The following is a 24525-nucleotide window of genomic DNA, read 5'->3' as shown; positions in this document are numbered from 1 at the left end:
AAATTAATGTTTGTACTGTGCGGGAATCGAACCCGCTACCTCCGGAACAGTTATCCGTTTCGAACCACTACACCAAATGGTCGACAATTTTAGTTAATAATGCACGTTTAACTTTCTTCGTTCACTCTCTCTCATTTTAAATGAATTTATGATTACACTAATAAATAATTGTTATTTAATTTGAAATCTACCTAATCAATTTAATTTCAGAAACCACTTACATTAGTGTTATAAATCTAGATTTATTATATGTAGATTCAGTAAAATAATAATATTTTATGTAATAATTAATTAATTTAAAAATGCCACCACCGTACGTGATTACTACATAGGTAGTTCTTATTTCTAATCTCGAGGACAAAGCACGAGCATAATATCTAATAAAAGTAATAATTCCATATTTTACTAAATCAAATCAACTAAACACACTCTAGTCAACTGTAAGTGGTGTAGTATAGTTTGGAGCGAAGACGGAATCCATCCACGATACAAACTATACACGATCAGTACGCAAAATTCGTGTATAGTTTGTTGTGACCGATTTACAAAGGGACATTCCAAAATATACACGAGCAGTTTCCTATGGGTGCGTTCTGGCCATGTATAGAACGGAAAGACGCGATCCCGCTGATGAAGCCGACGAACGACGACGAAGATAAACGTACTAAACCAACGTAATGTGAGACGTAACCTCCATCACCACCATCTTTGGCATCAGCCTTCGCCATCCACATCATCTCTGACATGGCATCAAATTCGTTACCCGATTGAGCAGAGCAAATCCGTGACGTCATCAACATACATCACTGTCAACATGTCAACTCCGTGCAAGTCGTCTACATCTACTAGCGGCCGCCCGCGACTTCGTACGCGTGGACCCCGTTTTACCCCATTTTAACTAATAATACTGTGATTCAAATACGTTTCGTTATTTAATAAAATTTCAATATCTTTGAACAGCGCTTGATAGATGGCGTTGCACGGCTTCGTCGTCCGCATGAATATATTTAAGAACGTCAAAAGCAACGTTAATAGATGGCACTTTTTGGTAAATATTTCTCACGTCTTATTTATTTATTGAAATTCGGTTTGTCACATATCGTCATAAGTTATAGCCTATGTTATTTTGGGCTACAAACAATAATACTGTAAAGTTTCGTCGAAATCCGTTCAGTAGTTTTTGCGTGAAAGAGTAACAAACATGTTGACATCCAGACATCCTGACATCCAGACATCCATACAAAGAAGTATCATTAGTAGGATAGTAGGAAGTAGGATAGGATAATAGAGGAGCCCATAGCCGCCGCCGCCGCATAGCCGCGAGCGATAAAGGTGGGTAGCTTGGGGTCATTGGACGAAATTGTACGTGGTCGTTTTCCGGTACGTGGCCTCCATTCCAGAACCTTGCTGCCCCATCGGCTACTATGTGCCCTGCCCACTGCCACTTCAGCTTGCTGATCCGTCGGGCTATGTCAGCGACTTTAGTTCGTTTACGGATCTCCTCATTGGGGTCGTGTGGGACGTCCACCCACAAGGTGGACCGACGACCTGATAAAGGTAGCGGGAAGGCGCTGGATGCAGGCCGCTACCAACCGTGCGATGTGGAAGTCATTGGGGGAGGCCTATGTTCAGCAGTGGACGTCCTATGGCTGAAATGATGATGATGATGATGATGTACGTGGTCGGCGAGCCTACTTTAGACGTGAGGGCGCCGTGAGTACCTGCGTTGGACATGGCGGCGGGCGCGGCGCTGGCGGCGGGCGCGGGCGCGGTGCTGGCCGCGCTGGCGTGGTGCGTGCTGCCCGCGCTGCCCGCCGCTGCTGCTGCCGCTGCTGCTGCCGCTGCTGCTGCCGCTGCTGCTGCTGCTGCTGCTGCTGCTGCTGCTGCTGCTGCTGCGTGCGCTGACACCGTCCCTACCTGCGTTGGACATGGCGGCGGGCGCGGCGCTGGCGGCGGGCGCGGGCGCGGTGCTGGCCGCGCTGGCGTGGTGCGTGCTGCCCGCGCTGCCCGCCGCTGCTGCTGCCGCTGCTGCTGCCGCTGCTGCTGCCGCTGCTGCTGCTGCTGCTGCTGCTGCTGCGTGCGCTGACACCGTCCCTACCTGCGTTGGACATGGCGGCGGGCGCGGCGCTGGCGGCGGGCGCGGGCGCGGTGCTGGCCGCGCTGGCGTGGTGCGTGCTGCCCGCGCTGCCCGCCGCTGCTGCTGCCGCTGCTGCTGCCGCTGCTGCTGCTGCTGCTGCTGCTGCTGCTGCTGCTGCGTGCGCTGACACCGTCCCTACCTGCGTTGGACATGGCGGCGGGCGCGGCGCTGGCGGCGGGCGCGGGCGCGGTGCTGGCCGCGCTGGCGTGGTGCGTGCTGCCCGCGCTGCCCGCCGCTGCTGCTGCCGCTGCTGCTGCCGCTGCTGCTGCTGCTGCTGCTGCTGCTGCTGCTGCTGCGTGCGCTGACACCGTCCCTACCTGCGTTGGACATGGCGGCGGGCGCGGCGCTGGCGGCGGGCGCGGGCGCGGTGCTGGCCGCGCTGGCGTGGTGCGTGCTGCCCGCGCTGCCCGCCGCTGCTGCTGCCGCTGCTGCTGCCGCTGCTGCTGCTGCTGCTGCTGCTGCTGCTGCTGCTGCGTGCGCTGACACCGTCCCTACCTGCGTTGGACATGGCGGCGGGCGCGGCGCTGGCGGCGGGCGCGGGCGCGGTGCTGGCCGCGCTGGCGTGGTGCGTGCTGCCCGCGCTGCCCGCCGCTGCTGCTGCCGCTGCTGCTGCCGCTGCTGCTGCTGCTGCTGCTGCTGCTGCTGCTGCTGCGTGCGCTGACACCGTCCCTACCTGCGTTGGACATGGCGGCGGGCGCGGCGCTGGCGGCGGGCGCGGGCGCGGTGCTGGCCGCGCTGGCGTGGTGCGTGCTGCTGCTGCTGCTGCTGCTGCTGCTGCTGCTGCTGCTGCTGCTGCGTGCGCTGACACCGTCCCTACCTGCGTTGGACATGGCGGCGGGCGCGGCGCTGGCGGCGGGCGCGGGCGCGGTGCTGGCCGCGCTGGCGTGGTGCGTGCTGCTGCTGCTGCTGCTGCTGCTGCTGCTGCTGCTGCTGCGTGCGCTGACACCGTCCCTACCTGCGTTGGACATGGCGGCGGGCGCGGCGCTGGCGGCGGGCGCGGGCGCGGTGCTGGCCGCGCTGGCGTGGTGCGTGCTGCTGCTGCTGCTGCTGCTGCTGCTGCTGCTGCTGCTGCTGCGTGCGCTGACACCGTCCCTACCTGCGTTGGACATGGCGGCGGGCGCGGCGCTGGCGGCGGGCGCGGGCGCGGTGCTGGCCGCGCTGGCGTGGTGCGTGCTGCTGCTGCTGCTGCTGCTGCTGCTGCTGCTGCTGCTGCGTGCGCTGACACCGTCCCTACCTGCGTTGGACATGGCGGCGGGCGCGGCGCTGGCGGCGGGCGCGGGCGCGGTGCTGGCCGCGCTGGCGTGGTGCGTGCTGCTGCTGCTGCTGCTGCTGCTGCTGCTGCTGCTGCTGCTGCTGCTGCTGCTGCTGCGTGCGCTGACACCGTCCCTACCTGCGTTGGACATGGCGGCGGGCGCGGCGCTGGCGGCGGGCGCGGGCGCGGTGCTGGCCGCGCTGGCGTGGTGCGTGCTGCTGCTGCTGCTGCTGCTGCTGCTGCTGCTGCTGTTGCTGCTGCTGCTGCTGCTGCTGCTGCTGCTGCTGCTGCGTGCGCTGACACCGTCCCTACCTGCGTTGGACATGGCGGCGGGCGCGGCGCTGGCGGCGGGCGCGGGCGCGGTGCTGGCCGCGCTGGCGTGGTGCGTGCTGCCCGCGCTGCCCGCCGCTGCTGCTGCTGCTGCTGCTGCTGCTGCTGCTGCTGCTGCTGCTGCTGCTGCTGCGTGCGCTGACACCGTCCCTACCTGCGTTGGACATGGCGGCGGGCGCGGCGCTGGCGGCGGGCGCGGGCGCGGTGCTGGCCGCGCTGGCGTGGTGCGTGCTGCCCGCGCTGCCCGCCGCTGCTGCTGCCGCTGCCGCTGCTGCTGCTGCGTGCGCTGCGGAGAAGCACGGTTCAAAGGATGTGTCTTAGGGCTATATTTCACCGGGACACCATGGCGGCGCAACCAGTCGCCGGCTACCAACAAAATGTATACAGCTCTATAGAGAGTTACTCACCTGGTGTCCGTTTGGTTGCGCAAAGCTCTATACATTTTGTTGGTAGCGGCGACTGGTTGCGCCGCCATGGTGTCCCGGTGAAACATAGCTCTTACGAATCAAACTAAGGCCGAGTCCGCATTACGGTTTTTTTCGCAAGCGGTAAACTGCCAAACCGCGAGAACGCCCGAAACGTATACGCGGGAAAAAGCTGACGATTGCAAGACTTTTAGTTAGTTATAAAATCACGGGGTTAAAAACCGCCGGGGTTTAGCCGTAGTACGAACTCGACCTAAGTCGTACGAGCTTACGGCACACCGTTAAAAGTATCCAAAACGTACAGGCAAACGTAATTTTAACTGAGGAACGTTCACTACTGGACAAAGACCTTCCGTCCGCGGGAAGCTTACTACCTGCATAACGTTTGACGTTGACCGGGCCTGAGCTACCCAGATGCTTTCCTTGATGTACCGATAATACTACATAATGTACTCACATGTGGTGGTTGTGGCTACTTTGGCTGTGGAGGTTTGTGTCGTGGACGTGCTCGTTAGGCTACTGCTAGGCGTCACCGAACTGTCGTACTGCGGACAAAAACGTTATGACGGTCAATACAACTATTAAAATCAATATTTGCAGTTTATTTTTAAGTTTGCGTTACAGCAGTGTTAACCGCAATTAAACGCAGTAGTTGCCAAACTCAAACGATCGAGACAAGATAATGCGATGGGAGATCGTGACCTATACTTGACTAAGCTGTCTCGGTTTCGCTCGCAAACTAATGTTTATACATAGTTTTAAGTCATGTAACGGTCGAGGTCTCTCGTCTCGGTCACGGCTTTGGCTGCCTTTGATCATCCATCATGATTTCAGTCACAGAACGTCCACTAATGAACTTGATTAGACATAAGATCTACTGTTTACTAACGAAACCCTGGGCGATCTACCACTTACATATCTTGAAATCTTAAATGAAACAGCATAGTTTAGTACACAATCATATAGTATTTTTTGCCTTGCCACGATCGACTGGACTAAGTCGCGATCGACCGGTTGGCCACCCCTGGCCTATACGATCCCTCATTGATTTCTAGATTGGCCGGTTAGTTGCGCTTGCGGCCTGCTTCCAGCGCCTCTGCTATCTTTATAAGTCAACTTTGTCTACGTTTTTCGATGCTCAAACGCATTTGAACCTTAAGGCCTTAACACAAGGCTCACCTGTGCGTGCGGCGCGTGCGAGTGCTTGGTGGGCGGCGTGTGCGGTAGTACGGCGCCGCCGTGTATAGCGCGCTGCCGGAGCCGCGCTGATCTCGACCTTAAGGCCTCAGCCTCGAGTTTAGCGGGCAGCGGGGCGGGAGCGGCGGCGGCGCGGGAGCGGGGCGGGCAACGCAGACCCGTTCTCGAAACAAGCGGGCAGCTCGCGCGGCGCTTTAGCGGCGAAGTGTTGTGTTCGGGGTTGTGTTGTCGAGATATTTGTTTTTATTCGCAAACGAAATGTCTGAACAACGGCGACAATTTTATTTCGATTCAAATTTATTCCTAACGCTCGATTTATTGTGCGCAAAAGAAGGAGTGCGCTGCCCGCTCGTTGCCGCTGCTGCGCCGCTGGTTTCGAGAACCGGTCTATTTGATTTTACGCATAAGATCCTGCCGCTACCGCTCCCGCCCCGCTGCCCGCTAAACTCGAGGCTGAGGCAGGCCTGTTCATCTCCGCGAGTTTACATCGAAAACAAAACACGCTCGATGGCCCACCTACAGGATACTATTCGACAAGGCCTCACATACGAGCGAACATTGACTCACGCACGCGTATTCTTGTGTATGATGGAAGAAAATAAAGAAAATGGTGTACTAAATACTGTGCAGTATTTAACTGCCTAAATAATAATAAAAACACAGAATGTACTTTTTTAAGTTGCCTCAAGACACTGAGAGGTAAATAAGTAGGTAATATTATTCACGATAATTCATGCTAAATCATGTATTTCCTCCGCCATTTTCCGCAGTTTGGCACCTCACGTCACATCATTTTACCGAAGTCAGCCCTATAGCTTCGGCGCAGTGCCGATCACTGACGTTTGTCAACAAAATGGTGCTTGACTCTTGAGACAGGCTAAATTACACGATATTGTTAATGACATTGAGCATACATTTTTTTAAATACCTTCGCGAAGTAAAACTTCTGTACGTAGTACTTATTATTATTCTCACCTGTGCGTGCGGCGCGTGCGAGTGCTTCGTAGGCGGCGTGTGTGGCGCGTGCGCAGCGGGCGCGTAGTACGGCGCCGCCGTGTATAGCGCGCTGCCGCCGTAGCCTGCCGCTGACGATGACGTTTGCTGTACAGAGAAAGAACATCTTTAGTCGGCCGTTTGGTGTAGTGGTTCTAAAACGGACTACTATGCCGAGAGGTCCCGGGTTCGATTCCCGGCCGGGCAGAAATTGAAATGATGAATTTTAATTTCTGTGACGGGTCTGGGTGTTACTATGTATAATATGTATGTATTTAAAAAGTATATATGTAGTATATCCGTTAAACTAGCACCCATAACGCAAGCATATTAATTGCTTACTTTGGGGCTAGATAGCGCTGTGTGAAATTGTCGAAAGATATTTTTTTTTTTTAGTTGTGCATTCACAATTCAAAAGATTGATCCTCACTTGTTAGCTACAGAAATGTTGAACTAAACTGTATTCTTGATCATGTAAAATAAAACAAGGTAACAAAACTATCGTATCGAATAAGTATGTAGAAAAACAAGATGGCTAACACCGTTACTAGGCTAGAGTGCATACATGATACCTACTATAGCCCAGCACCGGTGTTACTAGATCTGTCGCCAACACTCACTATTTTGTTAGGCCATGTATAAACCTGCCACTGGCCAGTCACTAGTAGCCATCGACATGATATTAACAGGTTTTGTATGAAATTTCCGCACACAGGTAGGGAGTGGCATTCACTCGCAACACGTTACCAGTGGCAGCCATTCGTGACTCAGTTTGCGAAACATGTCACCTTGATTTGTATCGAGTGGCACTCAACACAATTTACGTGCTATCAAAGGATGTACGATAGCCACCGGTGTCTGTGGTCGGTGGTCCATTGGCGGAGCTTTCTATAGTCTCCTTTCTACAGTAATTATGTTGCTGTCGCGCTCGCACACTCACTGCGGGCGCCCGTCGCACAGTCGCGACAGCAATATAATTACATGCGAGCGATAAGGATGGGTAGTTTGGGGTCATTGGACGAAATTCTACGTGCTCACGGACCAGGCTTTAGTCATTATCATTACATAGTATAAAACAAAGTCGCTTTCCGCTATTTTGTTCCTATGTATGCTTATATCTTTAAAACTTTACTTTAGATTTTGATGCTGTTTTTTTAGAGTAATACAAGAGGAAGGTTTCAAAGTTAGTTCCTGTGCGAAGCTGGGGCTGGTCGCTAGTTTCTATATAAAAGCCTAGCTTTCCGCCCGCGGCTTCGCGCGCGTGGACTACATTATCTACATATTTTACGGAACCCTATTATTTTCCAAAATAAAATGTAGCCTATGTTACTCGTGGATAATGTAGCTTTCGAATGGTGAAAGAATTTTTAAAAACGGTCCAGTAGTTTTTGAGCCTATTCATTACAACCAACCAAACAAACAAAGTTTTCCTCTTTATAATATTAGTGTAGATAGTGTAGAAGTACCGACCTGGTAGGAGTTGATCATGGGCTGGTACTGCGTGAGCGTGACGCTGGACGGATACGCGGCGGTCATGGCTGCGCTCGCGCCCGTTAGCGACGCGTTCGTTGAGTTCACCTGCAGATAAATTAGATTAAGTACAGTTGAGAATGGGACCTTATAACGGCAGGGCTTATGGTGCGACTTGAAACAATATAACATTTATATTGACATCTTACATTGATAATATTGGAATTTATTGAAATGTTTAATAATTAATTAATTTAATATTTGCATGTCAGAAATGACTAATTGTGAGACCTAACCATTAACTGTATCCATCTCCTGTACCACATTTATAGCAAATAAATGATGATTCTGATTCTGATTCAATTTAAATTCGATCGTCTATCGATCATTATGTAGAGGATGGGACATTATAACGGCAGGGCTTACAGTGTGACTTGTAACAATTTAAACTCGATCGACATCAAATGATTTATGCGGACATTTTGTTTTGGAACCGATGGAGTTTTTAAACCTAGACGGTATGAACAGATTTATCTCTCAACAAAGTCTAAACAAAAAACTTAATTAATGTCAAATGTAGGCATAACGCGCGGATCACATTTTAAGTGGCTATTGAGCTGGAATGATTTACACATAGTTTACTCAAAAGAAATGTCATGCTGTAGTTGTACTGATCAAAAAAGTGCTCAAGATCTGCGCTCGGGACATTAGCCAGAACAATACTCCTAAGGGAACATTATGGTCTTTTATGTGTATCTTTACTAACGTAAAAGGAGGGTAGTTGTAAGTTACCTGCGGCGCGTAGACGTTGGCTCCGTATACAGGCGGATGATGACTGACGGCGTGCTGTGCGTACACATTTTGCGCGCCCGTCTGCTGTTGGCAAAACAAAACAATCAAGTCTTAGTCTATACGCTCTAATTGGCATCACTGGTCTTAGCTACTAGCGAGTGATAGTACCTTACAAGGGCACCATCCTGGTAAGTGCAAATACGAAAGGTCTTCTGTCACTTGAGTGCACACCTGTTAACGACGCTAGTCCTCCTGTCGCTTAAATTCACACAAGATGGATTTTGCAGTATGTTCATTCACCAAGTTGGCACCACTGGCTAGTAAGGTCCTATCACTCGTCAATGGCGCCATCTAGTTAGCGCAAATAAGGTAGCCATTTTTAAAGGTTACATAACCAGTAATTGATATGAGTACTCGCGACGCCTCTAACCGTCAGAAATGGAAGCGCATCGCCAGGAGAGTTACCCTCGGAGATGACATCAAACACCCCACCGTGTACCTCGTTAGCGCAACTACGACTACTCTGACAAGAGTGCCCAACTGAAATACAGTAACTGTTAAAATGTGTCAAACTTAGTTTGCAGATGAAAAGTTATTTTATCTGAAAAATATAAAATAGACTACACCTAAAATGTTTACTACATTTTTAGGGTTCCGTAGCCAAATGGCAAAAACGGAACCCTTATCTATAGTTTATTAATAAGCATACCTTGGGCCTATGGTGTGAGCTTAGGTGCTGCTGCGGCGCGGCCGTTGTTGCAACTGCGTCCGCTGCTGACACTGACAACTGCTTCATCGACGCGCTTAACTGCTTCTCCACCGCTGCGGAAACATACGTCAGCATTAAGGTACGTTCACATTTTATTATTCGTCTAGGTGACGTCACGTGTCTTTTTAAAACATCGTCGTAATCGTCAAATGTTCGCGATACATTATGCTCGCAAACATGACTAAAGCCCGGTCTGTGAGCGCGTAGAATTTTGTCCAATGACCCCATCCTTATCGCTCGCGCGTAATTATATTGCTGTCGCGACTGTGCGACGCGCGCCCACAGTGAGTGTGCGAGCGCGATAGCAACATAATTACGCGCTAGGGTAGCTTGGGGTCATTGGACAAAATTCTACGTGCTCACAGACCAGACTATAGTAAATTTCAATTAGGACACTTTAAACAAGATCATGTAACGTAAAGAGAATAAGAACGATCCCAGAAAAGAAACAAAATCAGAAAAGCCGAGGCGTGTAAAATGAAATGGTTTTAATTCAGTTCAGAAAAAGATTTGGCACCGATTTTGGACTTAACACCATTGACATTAAATTCAAAATCTATTGGAAACATTGAACATTTTTGTTGTAGTCTGGTTCGTAGCTGTACAGACGACGGCACATCAAGCTACACTGCAAGTTGCAACACATTATTATGTTGTAATAGATGCGCTTTAATAATAATTCATAATCTGACGTGCTAGCATCTGTAGTATGTACTATTACCAAACATTTCATTTTTTCTTTTTAAATAGCGGTTATAACTACAGTTGCCGCGAATAATCGCTATTATTCGGTATTCGGCATTACTCGACATTTTTTTGATATTCGTCGAATACCGAATAGTAGCTAGTATTATTCGGCATTCGGCGAATAGTCGTCTAAAATAAACTTTTCGTGAACAAAAAAACTAATGAGTTAAAAATAATAATATTTTTATTATTTTCCCTAATAAAACAATACACAATCAATTATTATTTGTAATATGTACCTGTGCCTATCATATTCATGAAATTAAGTTAGGCTTTTTAATTAATATTTAAAATCCAACAGAGGCAGATTGTGGTGCAAAAAAAAATTTTTTTCTGCACGTTCGGCAGCAAGTCGGTTTGGTTTTTCCTCGTAAATTAAACCTGCCTCGGAAAATATTCTTTCTGAATAAACAGAGCTTGCTGGTGTGATTAAGTATCGTTTAGCAAGCTTACTTAATATAGGAAATCTATTCTTATTGGTACTCAAAGTCCACCATTCATATGGGTTTATTTTTCTGTTAGCCTTTGCTAATGCGATGTAGTGGGCGATTTCTTCAGCAGTGGCATTCTTGGGGTGCTCTTCAGTAGGTTGCTCACTAGATGATTCTTTTAAACATGTCCAAAATTTACTACATATTATGTAGGTATGTATAACATGAAACAGATTTCTTTAACTTTATTGTTTTCTTTTATCACAACCTTAGAAGAAATTAGAAATAATTTTAATGTTTTTATGTCGAATAGTAATGTCGAGTTATTCGACTATTCGCCAAAGTGAATGGCGATTAATCGGTATTCGACTATTCGCTATAACCACTATTCGCGGCAACTCTAGTTATAACACCCAAAACCATGCAAGTAGACACAAAAAACACACAAAATGAAGCAAAACTGTCCGACCCGGCAACCATCACCCAACACAAAGCGGCGGACGTCACGCAAGCCTGTCGCTCTGGCACGGCTTGTACGCAGCGCCGGCACAGACCGGGCTGCTCTAGCGCTGTGCGTTCGAAGCCCAGGCGCAGACCATTGATTTTTTATCGGCCGGTAGTTTAGTCGGGCAGTTGATCAGTATGGGCATGTATGGAAGCGCGCACATTACGCCGATTCGATTTGGCCGATTCTTCATACAATTTAAAATCAGGCACAACTATCGGCCAACTAAAAGTCGATGGTCTGCGCCTAGTCTAAGCACAGAATAATAATAAGTACTACGTACAGAAGTTTTACTTCGCGAAGGTATTTAAAAAAATGTATGCTCAATGTCATTAACAATATGGTGTAATTTAGCCTGTCTCAAGAGTCAAGCACCATTTTGTTGACAAACGTCAGTGATCGGCACTGCGCCGAAGCTATAGGGCTGAGTTCGGTAAAATGATGTGGCGTGAGGTGCCAAACTGCGGAAAATGGCGGAGGAAATACATGATTTAGCATGAATTATCATGAATAATATTAACTACTTATTTACCTCGCAGTGTCTTGAGGCAACTTAAAAAAGTACATTCTGTGTTTTTATTATTATTTAGGCAGTTAAATACTGCACAGTATTTAGTACACCATTTTCTTTATTTTCTTCCATCATACACAAGAATACGCGTGCGTGATATCTCCTCCTCGTATGTGAGGCCTTGTCGAATAGTATCCTGTAGGTGGGCCATCGTGCGTGTTTTGTTTTCGATGTAAACTCGCGGAGATGAACAGGCCTGGTCTAAGGTACGATGCCCATTGACCGGCGCGCGTCGGAGCGCACTAAGGATATAGGTAGTATTTTATTAACAGTTCTTAGAGTCGTTATTGCTTACAACTGATTAACTGACATTTCTGTCATTCATGTTCGTCCGGATTGAATTGATTGAAATGTCAGTTAATCAGTTGTAAGCAAATTACGACTAAAAACTGTTAATAAAATTCTATTTTCTTTACGGCCGTGTGAGTGCGCTCCGACGCGCTCCGTCGCGCGCCGGTCAATGGGCATCGTACCTAAGAGTAATGCACAGCCGGCCGAGAATGTGCTCTATCGTATTGCTTTAAGGTTGAAAGTTGATAGGAGGCAATAGAACGATAAGAGCTATTATTGCTCGTATCTTTATAAATTGGACAGTTAGAGCGTTTTTCTGGCCGACTATACGAAGAGTACGTATTACCAGGCCTGTTCATCTCCGCGAGTTTACATCGAAAACAAAACACGCACGATGGCCCACCTACAGGATACTATTCGACAAGGCCTCACATACGAGCGAACATTGACTCACGCACGCGTATTCTTGTGTATGATGGAAGAAAATAAAGAAAATGGTGTACTAAATACTGTGCAGTATTTAACTGCCTAAATAATAATAAAAACACAGAATGTACTTTTTTAAGTTGCCTCAAGGCACTGAGAGTTAAATAAGTATAGCCTGACCAGGAACATAAAAACCCTGGCATAGAGGCGCGTCAATGAGGATCAGTACTGTTGTAGAAAATTCAATAAAACTAGTATCTACGTTAATCTTTAAGACACGAGAAAGATATATCTTTTTGAATTATCCAAATCGGACCATTACTTACGAAGATATTAAGTAATAAACATAGGCCGTTTTTGCCGCTAAAAGTCAACGTACGCAGGGCCGCGTGACGTCACTATATCCGAATCGAGCGCAGCCGGCGTACTATTGGGATGGAAAATATTTTTTTCCAGCTAAACTATCAGTTTTAGAAAAAAACTTTTAATAACATTTATTCATTAAAATAAAGTAACCTATCGACCAGTAATTTTTAAAAATAAAAATTGTGAAAAATAAGTAGGTATCGCTATGTCCAAAAACCACATTTTCATAGGATTCGATGCAATGCGGAGACGCGGTTGGGGTGAGTGTAACTTAATGATTGTTTGTATTGAACATAATAATACATAATATGATGCTAATACCCAGTTTCTGGCCTGGGGGGGGGGGGGGGATAAGTCATACCCAGCTTATAGCCTGGGGGGAGGGGCAAGCCTTACCCAGCTTCTGGCCTTGGTGGGAGGGGGGGAGAGGCAAGTCATACCCAGTTTCTGGCCGGGGGGGGGGGGGGGAAGCCATACCCAGCTTGTGGCCGAGGGGGAGTCATACCTAGCTTATGCTTATGGACTGGGGGAAGGGGCTAGCCTTACCCAGCTTCTGGCCTGGGGGGAGGGGGGGTCAAGTCATACCCAGTTTCTGGCCTGGAGGGGGGTATGTAATACCCAGCTTCTGGCCGAGGGGGAATCATACCCAGCTTATGACCTGGGGAGAGGAGGGGGGCGGGGGAGTCATACCCAGCTTCTAGGCTAAGATTAAATAGATTTCCAGGAGGAAGCAGCTGTCCTTTTCCGCCCATGGGAACGGCGAATAGATAGGTAGGTACGTAGGTTTAACTCAGAAAAACTAAATAACAGGTAGGTATTGCGTGTACATCGAAATGATCTTCATAGCAATGTCTTGTAGCCTAGGCAGAGTGTATCTGCCTCAGCTATACCTTATTGTTAGAAGTAAATAAATTAATACTTATACATTTTTATATTTTATTTGGAAGAAGATATGACTCTAACAACACTTATGAACACTTTATTTGAATAAATCGCCAAATATACCACCGCGGAGACCCCAATCCACAGTGTTTTATTTTGGCTTAGAAGCGGACATCCCTGTTTTATTAATTCAATCGTTAGATATTACTATTATGTATAAAATTGATGAAGGAACTAGTAGTTGTATTTGTTTAGTTTCGAAGAAATATTCGATTTTGTGATTTTATAAAAAAAACAGTTTTAGAAGCATATTTTCTAAAAAAATTACATTAAGTCAGAATTTTGTAAATAAATTTACCTATCACTATAACGTCTACCTTTATGCAGAAATAAATGGTTATTGCTGCAGTAATTTAGGAATTATTTAATAATTTATGATTTTCAGAAAACATTTTTTTCTCCGTTACACTAGAAAATTGGCAGCTATATTTACTTTATATTGATGCATGATATAATTATCTATAATACCTGAAAATATTACTTGCCTATCCCGTGGAAGTTCGAAGATATGTTAATTTCTATGAGTTTAGAAAATTTATATGTAAATAGGGTTGTCATCTGAATATTTTTTAGTTTTTTAAATGCCGTCCGTAACAATACGGTTATAATGCCTTTGTTAGATAACTATTGAAATTAATTGCTTTTACCATTATTAATTTGTCTGGTCGAGTTTGATAATTATAGAGTTGGCCCTCTGGCGGCTTATTGGAAATCCTATCGTTTTCGAAACATCGATATATATGTTGCAGTCAAAACTCATAATCTATCAAAACCACTTTTGACTGCAAATTTCAGTTAATAGTGGTTTTGACCGATGGCCTTAGTCAATATTACTTTTGACAAATTTTTCTAGTCGTATCATCCAACTTCCACGGGATAGGCAAGTAATATTTTCAGGTATTATAGATAATTATATCATGCATCAATATAAAGTAAATATAGCTGCCAATTTTCTAGTGTAACGGAGAAAAAAATGTTTTCTGAAAATCATAAATTATTAAATAATTCCTAAATTACTGCAGCAATAACCATTTATTTCTGCATAAAGGTAGACGTTATAGTGATAGGTAAATTTATTTACAAAATTCTGCCTTAATGTAATTTTTTTAGAAAATATGCTTCTAAAACTGTTTTTTTTTATAAAATCACAATATCGAATATTTCTTCGAAACTAAGCAAATACAACTACTAGTTCCTTCATCAATTTTATACATAATAGTAATATCTAACGATTGCATTAATAAAACAGGGATGTCCGCTTCTAAGGGAAAATAAAAGACTGTGCAATCGCGTCTCTGCGTTCCATTGAATCGTATGAGCGTATGGATTTTTTGCGTTATTTTTCACAATTTCTATTTTTAAAAATTACTTATCGATAGCTTACTTTATTCTGATGAATAAATGTCATTACAAGTTTTTCTCTAAAACTGATAGTTTGGCTAGAAAAAAATATTTTCTATCCACGCAGTACGCCGGCAGCGTTCGGATCGGATATAGTGACGTCATCGTCCCCGCGCCGGGCGGTCAGTGAACTTTTTTAGTAATTTGGCCATAACTTCGTCAATTTTTGTCGTAGAACAAAAATTTTTGGACTGTGTATTAAGGATTTCTTAGCCCTATAAATCTGCATTCACAGCTAAAAATCGAAATGATCCTCATTGCATTTGATAGTGCAACACTGAGTACAGTCGTACCTGTGTTAAATTAATAGGCTAACTTTATGTATCAGGATTCAGGATTACGGGCTAATTTGATATTTTCAAAAATAAACGAAAAAATATTATTATAGGTAACCTGGTTTCAATAAATTAAATGAAACCATCAATCGAGCTAGTGGGATTTATTTTATTATTCATCAATAACACTGGTCAACAAAAAAAATAAAATTGTTTGTTTCCTGTGATTTTTTTTCTGTTTCTATCTCAAATTGACGCATATTTTTTAAATATGGCAACAGTTTTTCTCCAACAGCTTTTGTTTTTAAGTTATAGCTATCTACCCTCATTTAATATTTTTACTTAGATTTTTGATTTAATTGGACAAAAAAAAATATTTTGTTGGTGTTTTCGATATTGCTTCGTTATGAAAATGTTGTGTGCTTAATCCAGATGGTTTCTGCTATGTTTGTGGTAAATATAATATTTGAAAAACATCGAAAACCTCTATCGGACTTGATGAAAACTGCGTAACATCGACACTTTAATATAAATATTTGAAATTAAGTAATCAAGACCACAAATGAGTCATTTGTGTTCTGAGAATAGGTAACATCTTTTAGGCCAACAAGGGGGCTACACAAAATTACCGTTCCATGTGTCTCTGGAATAGTCGTAACAAACAATAGCATTGGTTACAAAAAATTTGACTATAGACATTACACCGCACACACAACTTTTAGCTCTTCAGCTAAAGTTGATACAAACAATTTTATAAACGTGCCTTTAGTTAGCCAAGACCGTATCACCGTACTTCCACCACTTTATATTAAGCTCGGCATCTTGAAACAGTTTGTGAAGGCGCTTGACAAAAGTGACGAATGTTTTAATTTTCTTTCACGCAATTTTTCAGGATTAAGCACAGAAAACTTAAAAGCTGGTAATTTTTGATGGGACTCACATTAGGCAACTGGTGAATGATCGTAATTTTAAGAAATCAATGAGTGAAGTCCAGTCCTAAGCTTAAAATGATTTTTTTTGGTTATAAGTAATTACCTAAGCAAAAAGAGATTGTTGAGAGCATGCTATCCAACTTGCAAAAGCTAGGGTGCAACATGGGCATAAAAATACACTTAATGTACTCGCATTAACATCGATTTCCACAAAATGTGGGTGATTTTAGTGAGGAACAGGATAAAAGTTTTCATTGGAATTTTCTGACAATGGAAGAAGGTTATCAGGGGCGTGGTGCTCATATATGAATGGCAGACCATTGCTGCAGTTTGCAACGAGATCTACTCAAACTTGCCTATTCAAGGAAATCACATAAAATATCATTTGCTAGTGTTCAATTGAAATTTTACTAGCACAATGTATTTATTTAATTTTTTTGTCAAAATAATAAAGCTCTATATTTTAAAAAGTAAAGCTGTTGGCGATCTCCCAGTATTTTTTTCATAATCAGGGCCATAGAAATACCCAATAACAGAAAAAAAAATTAAAGGAAAAAAAACATGTGTTGACCAGTGTAATCAAATTCAGAACAATGTCTGCTCATGAACGCTGCAATGTCTGCTCATAAACGCTTCAAACTCGGTACTTCTTTCCCAAATCCATAAAATTCAACACTTAGACAGTGACAAAAAATTTTAAAACAGGTAGTTGAAACAAACCACACCTAATTTTCATAGTGGACTGTACTATACGATAAACATGTCAGTCAATTTGACAACCTTTGTCGGAAACATTATTCAATGAAAATATTGTCCGAACCCTTAGTATTTCTCTTCGACAAATACTTTAACACATTGTGAACCACTTTTCTTTCACGACTATAAAAAGATTTTAGCAATTTAATTCACAAAATCAATTGCGCACAATTAAAATAAAGTTTGTTTACACTTTGACAGCAATAGACTGACATGCAAGGTGACATGTCAATGAAGTTTTCAGTTACTGTTGCCATTAAAAGAAATTAGTACCATTAGTTTTCCGCAACATGGCGAGGGTTTTTATGTTCCTGGTCAGGCTTTAGTTAATATTATTCATGTTAATTCATGCTAAATCATGTATTTCCTCCGCCATTTTCCGCAGTTTGGCACCTCGCGTCACATCATTTTACCGAAGTCAGCCCTATTAGCTTCGGCGTAGTGCCGATCACTGACGTTTGTCAACAAAATGGTGCTTGACTCTTGAGACAGGCTAAATTACACCATATTGTTAATGACATTGAGCATACAGTTTTTTAAATACCTTCGCGAAGTAAAACTTCTGTACGTAGTACTTATTATTATTCTGTGGTATTACATCCATACAGAAATAAGATAATATTATGTTCGATCTTATTCTGTCCTGTCTAAAGTTTATAAACTTCTAACTTTTTAACGTCTCTTCACTTCCCCAAAAGCTTACGTGGGATAGTCCCCACGTAGATTTAACTAACTATGAGAAGGCAACACAACAAAAAAAAACACTAATTAGCTACTTAAAAAAGACATATCCACATGCCAAAAAGGTTTTATTCTTCCCCCTTTCAGCATCAACTTCTGACTTTCCCATGTCAACAATACAACACACAAAGTATGAAGCATAATTATTAATTATGTTATTCACATCAACGTTGCTTGGGACAAGTTATTCTCTAGATCCACACGTTGGACGAATGTCGTTGGGACTTAGTACCAACGTTGGGACCAACGTAGTCAGTATAACAACAACTCATATGACGTAGCGTTGGTGAAAGCATATCGTATTCGCACCAACGTTAGGACAAGTTATTCTCTAGATCCACACGTTGGACGAGTGACGTTGGGACTTAGTACCAACGCAACGTTGGGACCAACGTAGTCAGTATAACAACACTCATATGACGTAGCGTTGGTGAAAGCATATCGTATTCGCACCAACGTTTTAACAAGCTAATTTTAGATCCAGACGTTGGACGAATGCCGTTGGTACTTGGTACCAACGTTGGGGCCAGTGTAGCCAGTATAACAACAACACTCATATGACGTAGCGTTGGTGAAAGCATATCGTATTCGCACCAACGTTGGGACAAGTTATTCTCTAGATCCAGACGTTGGACGAATGCCGTTGGTACTTGTTACCAACGTTGGGGCCAGTGTAGCCAGTATAACAACAACACTCTATGACGTAGCGTTGGTGAAAGCATATCGTATACCAACGTTGTAACAAGCTATTTTTAGATCCAGACGTTGGATGAATGCCGTTGGGACTTGGTACCAACGTTGGGGCCAACATATGGAGCCAGCGTATAACAACACTTACATGAGGTGGCGTTGGTGACTGGAGATTCTGTCGTGACGGGCGCTTGCGTCGTTGGCGCTGATTCCACCACCGACGAGAGCGTCTCGCTTAACTGTTGCTGGAACAAAACAATACAAGGGAGATATCAATCGAATTCGAAGGAAGATGTAGAGAGTAATTAAATAAATATGAGTAGAGTACCGTGTACGTTTATCAGTTATTAAAATGTACATATGACATTATGTTCGCCTTATGTGCATAACAGTTTGAAATAAATAAATGGTCCTTCGAGCCGGATATGAACCAGCGACCTATGGAATCGATAAAAATAAAATACTACAATAATATTCGCGTGAAGAGTAACAACTTCCTTTATTAGCCACAATATTAGGCCTCTTCGTCGCTTAATTAATGGATAGCAGCGATTTGAGTCAAGTTATTGGCATAGTTTCTTGTGATTTTACTTCATTTAGTCAGGTATAATCAGATCAGAACTACTTTTGGACGTCGTTTTAGTCGATTTCTCCATGCACACATATTTAATAAAGTTAGCAAAATCATCACAATACCCGAAACGCTATTCGAAGCCAAAATTAAGTTCAAGAGATGGATAGGTGAATTAACTTACTCAGAAACCGAAAATCTTTTAATTAATTAGAACTTTTTAGGAACCACAGACAAAAAAAAAACAAACACATAAACACACAATATGCTGGTGTTCTAATGTTACGCACTGTTTTATTTTATTTATTTTTGGTTTATTCTTTCCCTTAACTGTACCGCGCTGTGCCAGTCACTTTAATTTTGCAAACTGCACTGTTTGGGCCACCAAGATACAGGCTATGCCTAGTTTGGGGCCCACTGTTATTGATATACATCTTGCTCTTTTTTCTTACTGTTATTGTTAACACATCTTGCCTTTATTATTTTGTAATGCAAAATGTAAACCTGTGCCTATTTAAATAAATACTTTTTTCATTTTTCATTTTTTCATAAATTCTACATAACGCAGCGTGGGACGTCGACGATATCACAAAGGTAGCAGGAAAGCGCTGGACGCAGGCCGCTACAAACCAGGCAACATGGAAAGCATTGGGGGAGGCCTATGTTCAGCAGTGGACGTCCTATGGCTGAGATGATGATGATGATAAATTCTATTACTTCGTTGGTTCGTTTCAGCCAAATGGCGCACACTTCTGGACAAAGGCCTCCCCAAAGATCTCTACTTTTGCTAAGTACTCACCATACTATTAGAATTAGGATAATTAGTAGTAGTAGGCGCTTCCGTTGTTGTTTCGTGACTACTTGACACCGGCTGAGTTTCCGCTTGTGACGTCACTTGCTGTAAAACGACACAAATTTTGAGAAAAAAACTCTTTCGCTATTTACTTATCTCTAACCTCTTTTCGAAGTATTGGTTAAACCAGGCCTGTTCATCTCCGCGAGTTTACATCGAAAACAAAACAAGCACGATGGCCCACCTACAGGATACTATTCGACAAGGCCTCACATACGAGCGAACATTGACTCACGCACGCGTATTCTTGTGTATGATGGAAGAAAATAAAGAAAATGGTGTACTAAATACTGTGCACTATTTAACTGCCTAAATAATAATAAAAACACAGAATGTACTTTTTTAAGTTGCCTCAAGACACTGAGAGGTAAATAAGTAGTTAATATTATTCATGATAATTCATGCTAAATCATGTATTTCCTCCGCCATTTTCCGCAGTTTGGCACCTCACGTCACATCATTTTACCGAAGTCAGCCCTATAGCTTCGGCGCAGTGCCGATCACTGACGTTTGTCAACAAAATGGTGCTCGACTCTTGAGACAGGCTAAATTACACCATATTGTTAATGACATTGAGCATACATTTTTTTAAATACCTTCGCGAAGTAAAACTTCTGTACGTAGTACTTATTATTATTCTGTGGTTAAACTAAAATCAGTCTAGCCGTATTTTGATTGGGTTAACATGCCTTTTAACTGGTTTGTGGACAGCTATTGATATTGTGCTGTCCTTTTTCATCCACTGAGAAGAAAAAGAGGAACTTTTACATAACGATTTTAGTTCAACAGCGATGAGTGATTTGTTCCAATAAAGGTAGCACTTAGGGGCCGTTGATTCTTTTGGCATTTTTATTGGCTCCCCTTGGTGATACATAAAAATACTGATTCAACGAATACGAATATTCGTATTCGCCGAATAGTAGATATTTACCGAATATTCGTATTCGGCGAATAAATAATTTAAAAAATTAGGTATCCGAACACTATAGCTACACCGACACGTCAGGAAAGCCCCGGTCAGTATGTAACAAAGTACTCTGAGCCCGGGGTCAAATTCATTCATTTCATTCATTCAATTATCGTTCTCTTCTGAAATTTGACCGTCAATAGCATAGGTCGATTGTACAAATATTATTTTGTTTTGTGATTAGTTACAAAGTGATACATTAATCAAAAAATTGTCATTTGTAAATTTTAATTACTAAACCAACTATAATATAAGTTGGATTAATGAGCATTTCATGACTATGTATGTATTCGCCGAAAAAGATTTAATATTCGTATTAGTAAAAGTAGTATTCGTTGCATCACTCATGAAAAAATAAATACACGTTACGCCGTTTTTCGGTTCAGTATCGCACATTTGCCGAAAAAATAAATACACGTGATATATTACTATAGTCTGGTCCGGGAGATCGTAGAATTTTGTCCAATGACTCCAAGCTACCCATCCTTATCGCTCGCATCCTACTCACTGCGGGCGCCCGCAGTGGGTGTGCGAGCGCGACAGCAACATAATTACGCGCGAGCGATAAGGAAGATAGCTTGGGGTCATTGGACAAAATTCTACGTGCTCACGGACCAGGCTTTACGCAAAACATCTTGCCTCGAGACAATGGATATTATAATCTACGTCGCTGCCATAAGGTTCAAACCACATTACCTGCGTGTCGAGCGCGTCTGGATCGAGCGCGCCGAACTGCACGTCGAGGAACAGCGCCGCGCCGCCCTCGCCGCCGCCCGGCATTTCCACCGCCGACATCGGGATCTGAAAACAACAGTGATGTTCTTCTTCTTTGATGATGTTGGCAATACACGTCGAGGTCGACTTGATTTGTGCCATTTTCAAGTATTTATGTGATACGAGTTACAAAATGAGATCAAGTAATGATATAATGAAGGATGATAGATGATACATTCATGACTCAATGTGCACATTAATTTCTTTTGAAACTATTAAGATCGTCGTTCTGTCTCCTTCCTAAAGTTGCTGTGCCCTAACTGGGTCCACATTGTATAACTGCCTAAATTGTAAGACCTAATGTGAATGCTAATGTGGTCATGCAAAATAAACTATTGAGTATTGAGTATACCCCTTTAGAGTCTCAGTAAAGTTGTGGTGCTTTACTGAGACCTCCTATGGACAACTTGAGAGAACCAGAAGAATCACGATGCACGGTTTTGCTTCACTTGCCCACACTCATGCACGTTCACGAACACTTAATGGTTAATAATCCACCATTGTTACACATTAATAATCGCCTAAACACGAATTTTAGGAAATAAAACAAAACCGCTAACATGACGCTTCAGATTCCCGCCAAGAAGTCAACAGTGATGTTCAAAAACTTCCAAAATAAACATATTAGCATACTTCATAAGCGAGAGAAACTTGGACGTTCAGTTCTTTCAAATTAGACGTTTATCTGCAAGACCGCACACTATTGGTAATAAGAGTTTTCGCGATTGAAAAATCCGCCAGATGGCAATACGTAGACGCGAGGTCCAAATGCTACGTGATTGGTGGATTTTGACATATCTGTCAAAATCCACCAATCACGTAATAAAAAATATACGTAATAATCGTGTAATCAAAAATAACCAATCATGCATCATTTGGACCTCGCGTCTACGTATTGCATTCTGGCGGATTTTTTTATTCCCGATAACCCTCATTCGCAATTGGTCCAATTCGTAATTGCTCCTAAATAGGATATCCAAAATGAAAAAAATAAGGAGATTATTCAACTTTTACTACCTACTGCAGAAAAAAGCGAAATGGTCCAATTACGAATTGGACCAATAGCGAATTGCACCAATCGCGAATTTGTAAATTTTTCACGATTGGATCAATTACGAATTGGACCAATCGCGCCTAAACGAAAGTTGTGGTGCTAGCTATTATGGAATGCACTTTTGTATTTTTTTTAAAATAAATATCACGTCTAAATACGTTGTTTTCTCATCATGTTGCAGACTTTTCTGTTACGCATTCCCGAAAAGTCCCTAATTTAAAAGACTAATTGCCCGTTTTCACCATCATGAAACCCCTATGAAAACTAAATGCATGTTATGTGTTACCATTGGGGTCACTTAAAAATTAGGGATTGATAGTGAAAACGGGCATAAGTTTTGCCAAAATAAAATTTATGTTTTTTCTTTACATATCGCGATAGCACGAATCTTCGTGTTATTGCGATGTGTATGGCCCAGGGGTCAGTGAGGGCAACGGAGAATGTTCCGGTTGCGCTCTGTCCGCTGAACTACAAAGACATTGGGTAAGACCATCAAAATTTTCAAGCGTACTACGCTATGAGCCATCGTTACATGGAAATAATATTGATACGACTCTGACAGTTCAATGCCGCTATACTACATCAATCGAACATTATATTGACCCATAACAGCTTGTAAATAAGATCCATATTCACCTTCGACGGCGGAGGCACTCTCGCCCGCTGCGGTTTGCGCTGCGCCGCCATGTCTCCGCCGTACACACCGTAAGGCGCTGTGTACACGCCTGCGAAGGAAATAGACAAGCATTATACACAAATAGAGGTTTGTACAGGACACAAATTTTAATGTCAAGATGTTTCTGAAGATGCACAAAGATTAGGGATGTGTGGAAGGTCATTGCTACATAAAAAACCGGCCAAGTGCGAGTCGGACTCGCGCACCGAGGGTTCCGTACCATTGATTTATGAAATTAAAATTATTATTTTTATTTAAGTTATTAGTATTAAAGATTACGCGGTAATAAGCGGTTTACGATTTACGAGGTATTAAAAAAAACTACTTACTAGATCTCGTTCAAAACAATTTTCGTTGGTAGTTTTTATAGTAATGTACATCATATGTTTTTTTTTAGATTTTTCATTTTCTTATTTTAGAAGTTAGAGGGGGTGGGGACAGACGGACGGACAGACAGACAGACATGACGAATCTATAAGGGTTCCGTTTTTTGCCATTTGGCTACGGAACCCTAAAAATGTAGCTACATACATGAGAAGATCTCTCAGAAAGAAGTCTCCGCATATTCCCGCTTCGCTCCACTTTGGTGGAAATAAGATGAGATTTTTCTAAGCAATCAGTAACGCACATCTCCCACAAATCCGCCTCCGCCTGGCTAGCTACCACCATCTTACTTAAGTCTGTCGCCATAACAACAATGTTAACAGCATTGTTGTGTTCCGGCAGTTAGAGCCTAGGCCCCTTGTAGACATCCGTTTTTTCACCGGACGACGGACCGTCAAAAAACGGATATCCTTTGTTTGCTGTCAATTTTCTCGCCGGACCTATGTCCGATGCATGTGCACACGTTCATTATAAACCATACGCCACCGCTAAATCCGGTGAAAAAATCGGGCCGTTGTCCGGTCAAAAAAACGGACGTCTACAAGCGCTCTTAGAGGTAAGATAGCCAGTTTCCCGTGATTGAGGATTCCGGGTGAAGCTCGCTTCCACCTTCGGCCTGATCATAACTTACCATCAGGTGAGATACAGGCCAAGAGCTTCCTCGTTGTGGATAAAAAAAATGACATCCAGTGTCCTCCAAAAACGGTTTCGTTTGTTGCACGTGGTTGTTGCTCTATTCCGAAGGAATATTAACTTTATGGGTCGCCATCGATATAATGCACACGGGCTGCATGGCTGAACCTTTAG

The 24525-nt window shown here is 43.4% G+C and overlaps 2 protein-coding genes across 2 annotated transcripts in view; both read right to left on the bottom strand.

Moving 5' to 3' along the window:
- LOC135083176 (hornerin-like) overlaps window positions 1-24525 on the bottom strand; it is a 47063-nt gene that overhangs the window by 20221 nt on the left and 2317 nt on the right. Inside the window, exons 4-12 of the mRNA XM_063977911.1 lie at window positions 23295-23383; window positions 21527-21631; window positions 19810-19908; window positions 18588-18684; window positions 9306-9418; window positions 8597-8680; window positions 7805-7912; window positions 6317-6442; window positions 4602-4689 (exon numbers count right to left, since the gene is read on the bottom strand). Of these exons, the coding sequence (XP_063833981.1) occupies window positions 4602-4689; window positions 6317-6442; window positions 7805-7912; window positions 8597-8680; window positions 9306-9418; window positions 18588-18684; window positions 19810-19908; window positions 21527-21631; window positions 23295-23383 (909 nt within the window). The remainder of the gene's footprint in view (window positions 1-4601; window positions 4690-6316; window positions 6443-7804; window positions 7913-8596; window positions 8681-9305; window positions 9419-18587; window positions 18685-19809; window positions 19909-21526; window positions 21632-23294; window positions 23384-24525) is intronic.
- Window positions 4585-24525, bottom strand: part of LOC135083174 (protein lingerer-like) — a 35541-nt gene continuing 15600 nt past the window's right edge. Inside the window, exons 11-19 of the mRNA XM_063977909.1 lie at window positions 23295-23383; window positions 21527-21631; window positions 19810-19908; window positions 18588-18684; window positions 9306-9418; window positions 8597-8680; window positions 7805-7912; window positions 6317-6442; window positions 4585-4689 (exon numbers count right to left, since the gene is read on the bottom strand). Of these exons, the coding sequence (XP_063833979.1) occupies window positions 4585-4689; window positions 6317-6442; window positions 7805-7912; window positions 8597-8680; window positions 9306-9418; window positions 18588-18684; window positions 19810-19908; window positions 21527-21631; window positions 23295-23383 (926 nt within the window). The remainder of the gene's footprint in view (window positions 4690-6316; window positions 6443-7804; window positions 7913-8596; window positions 8681-9305; window positions 9419-18587; window positions 18685-19809; window positions 19909-21526; window positions 21632-23294; window positions 23384-24525) is intronic.

This window comes from Ostrinia nubilalis, chromosome 23 (assembly GCF_963855985.1).
Source record: "Ostrinia nubilalis chromosome 23, ilOstNubi1.1, whole genome shotgun sequence".
Classification (NCBI taxonomy): Eukaryota; Metazoa; Arthropoda; class Insecta; order Lepidoptera; family Crambidae; genus Ostrinia; species Ostrinia nubilalis.
Note: the sequence above shows the minus strand (reverse complement) of the source record. Positions and strands in the feature narration are given on the sequence as shown.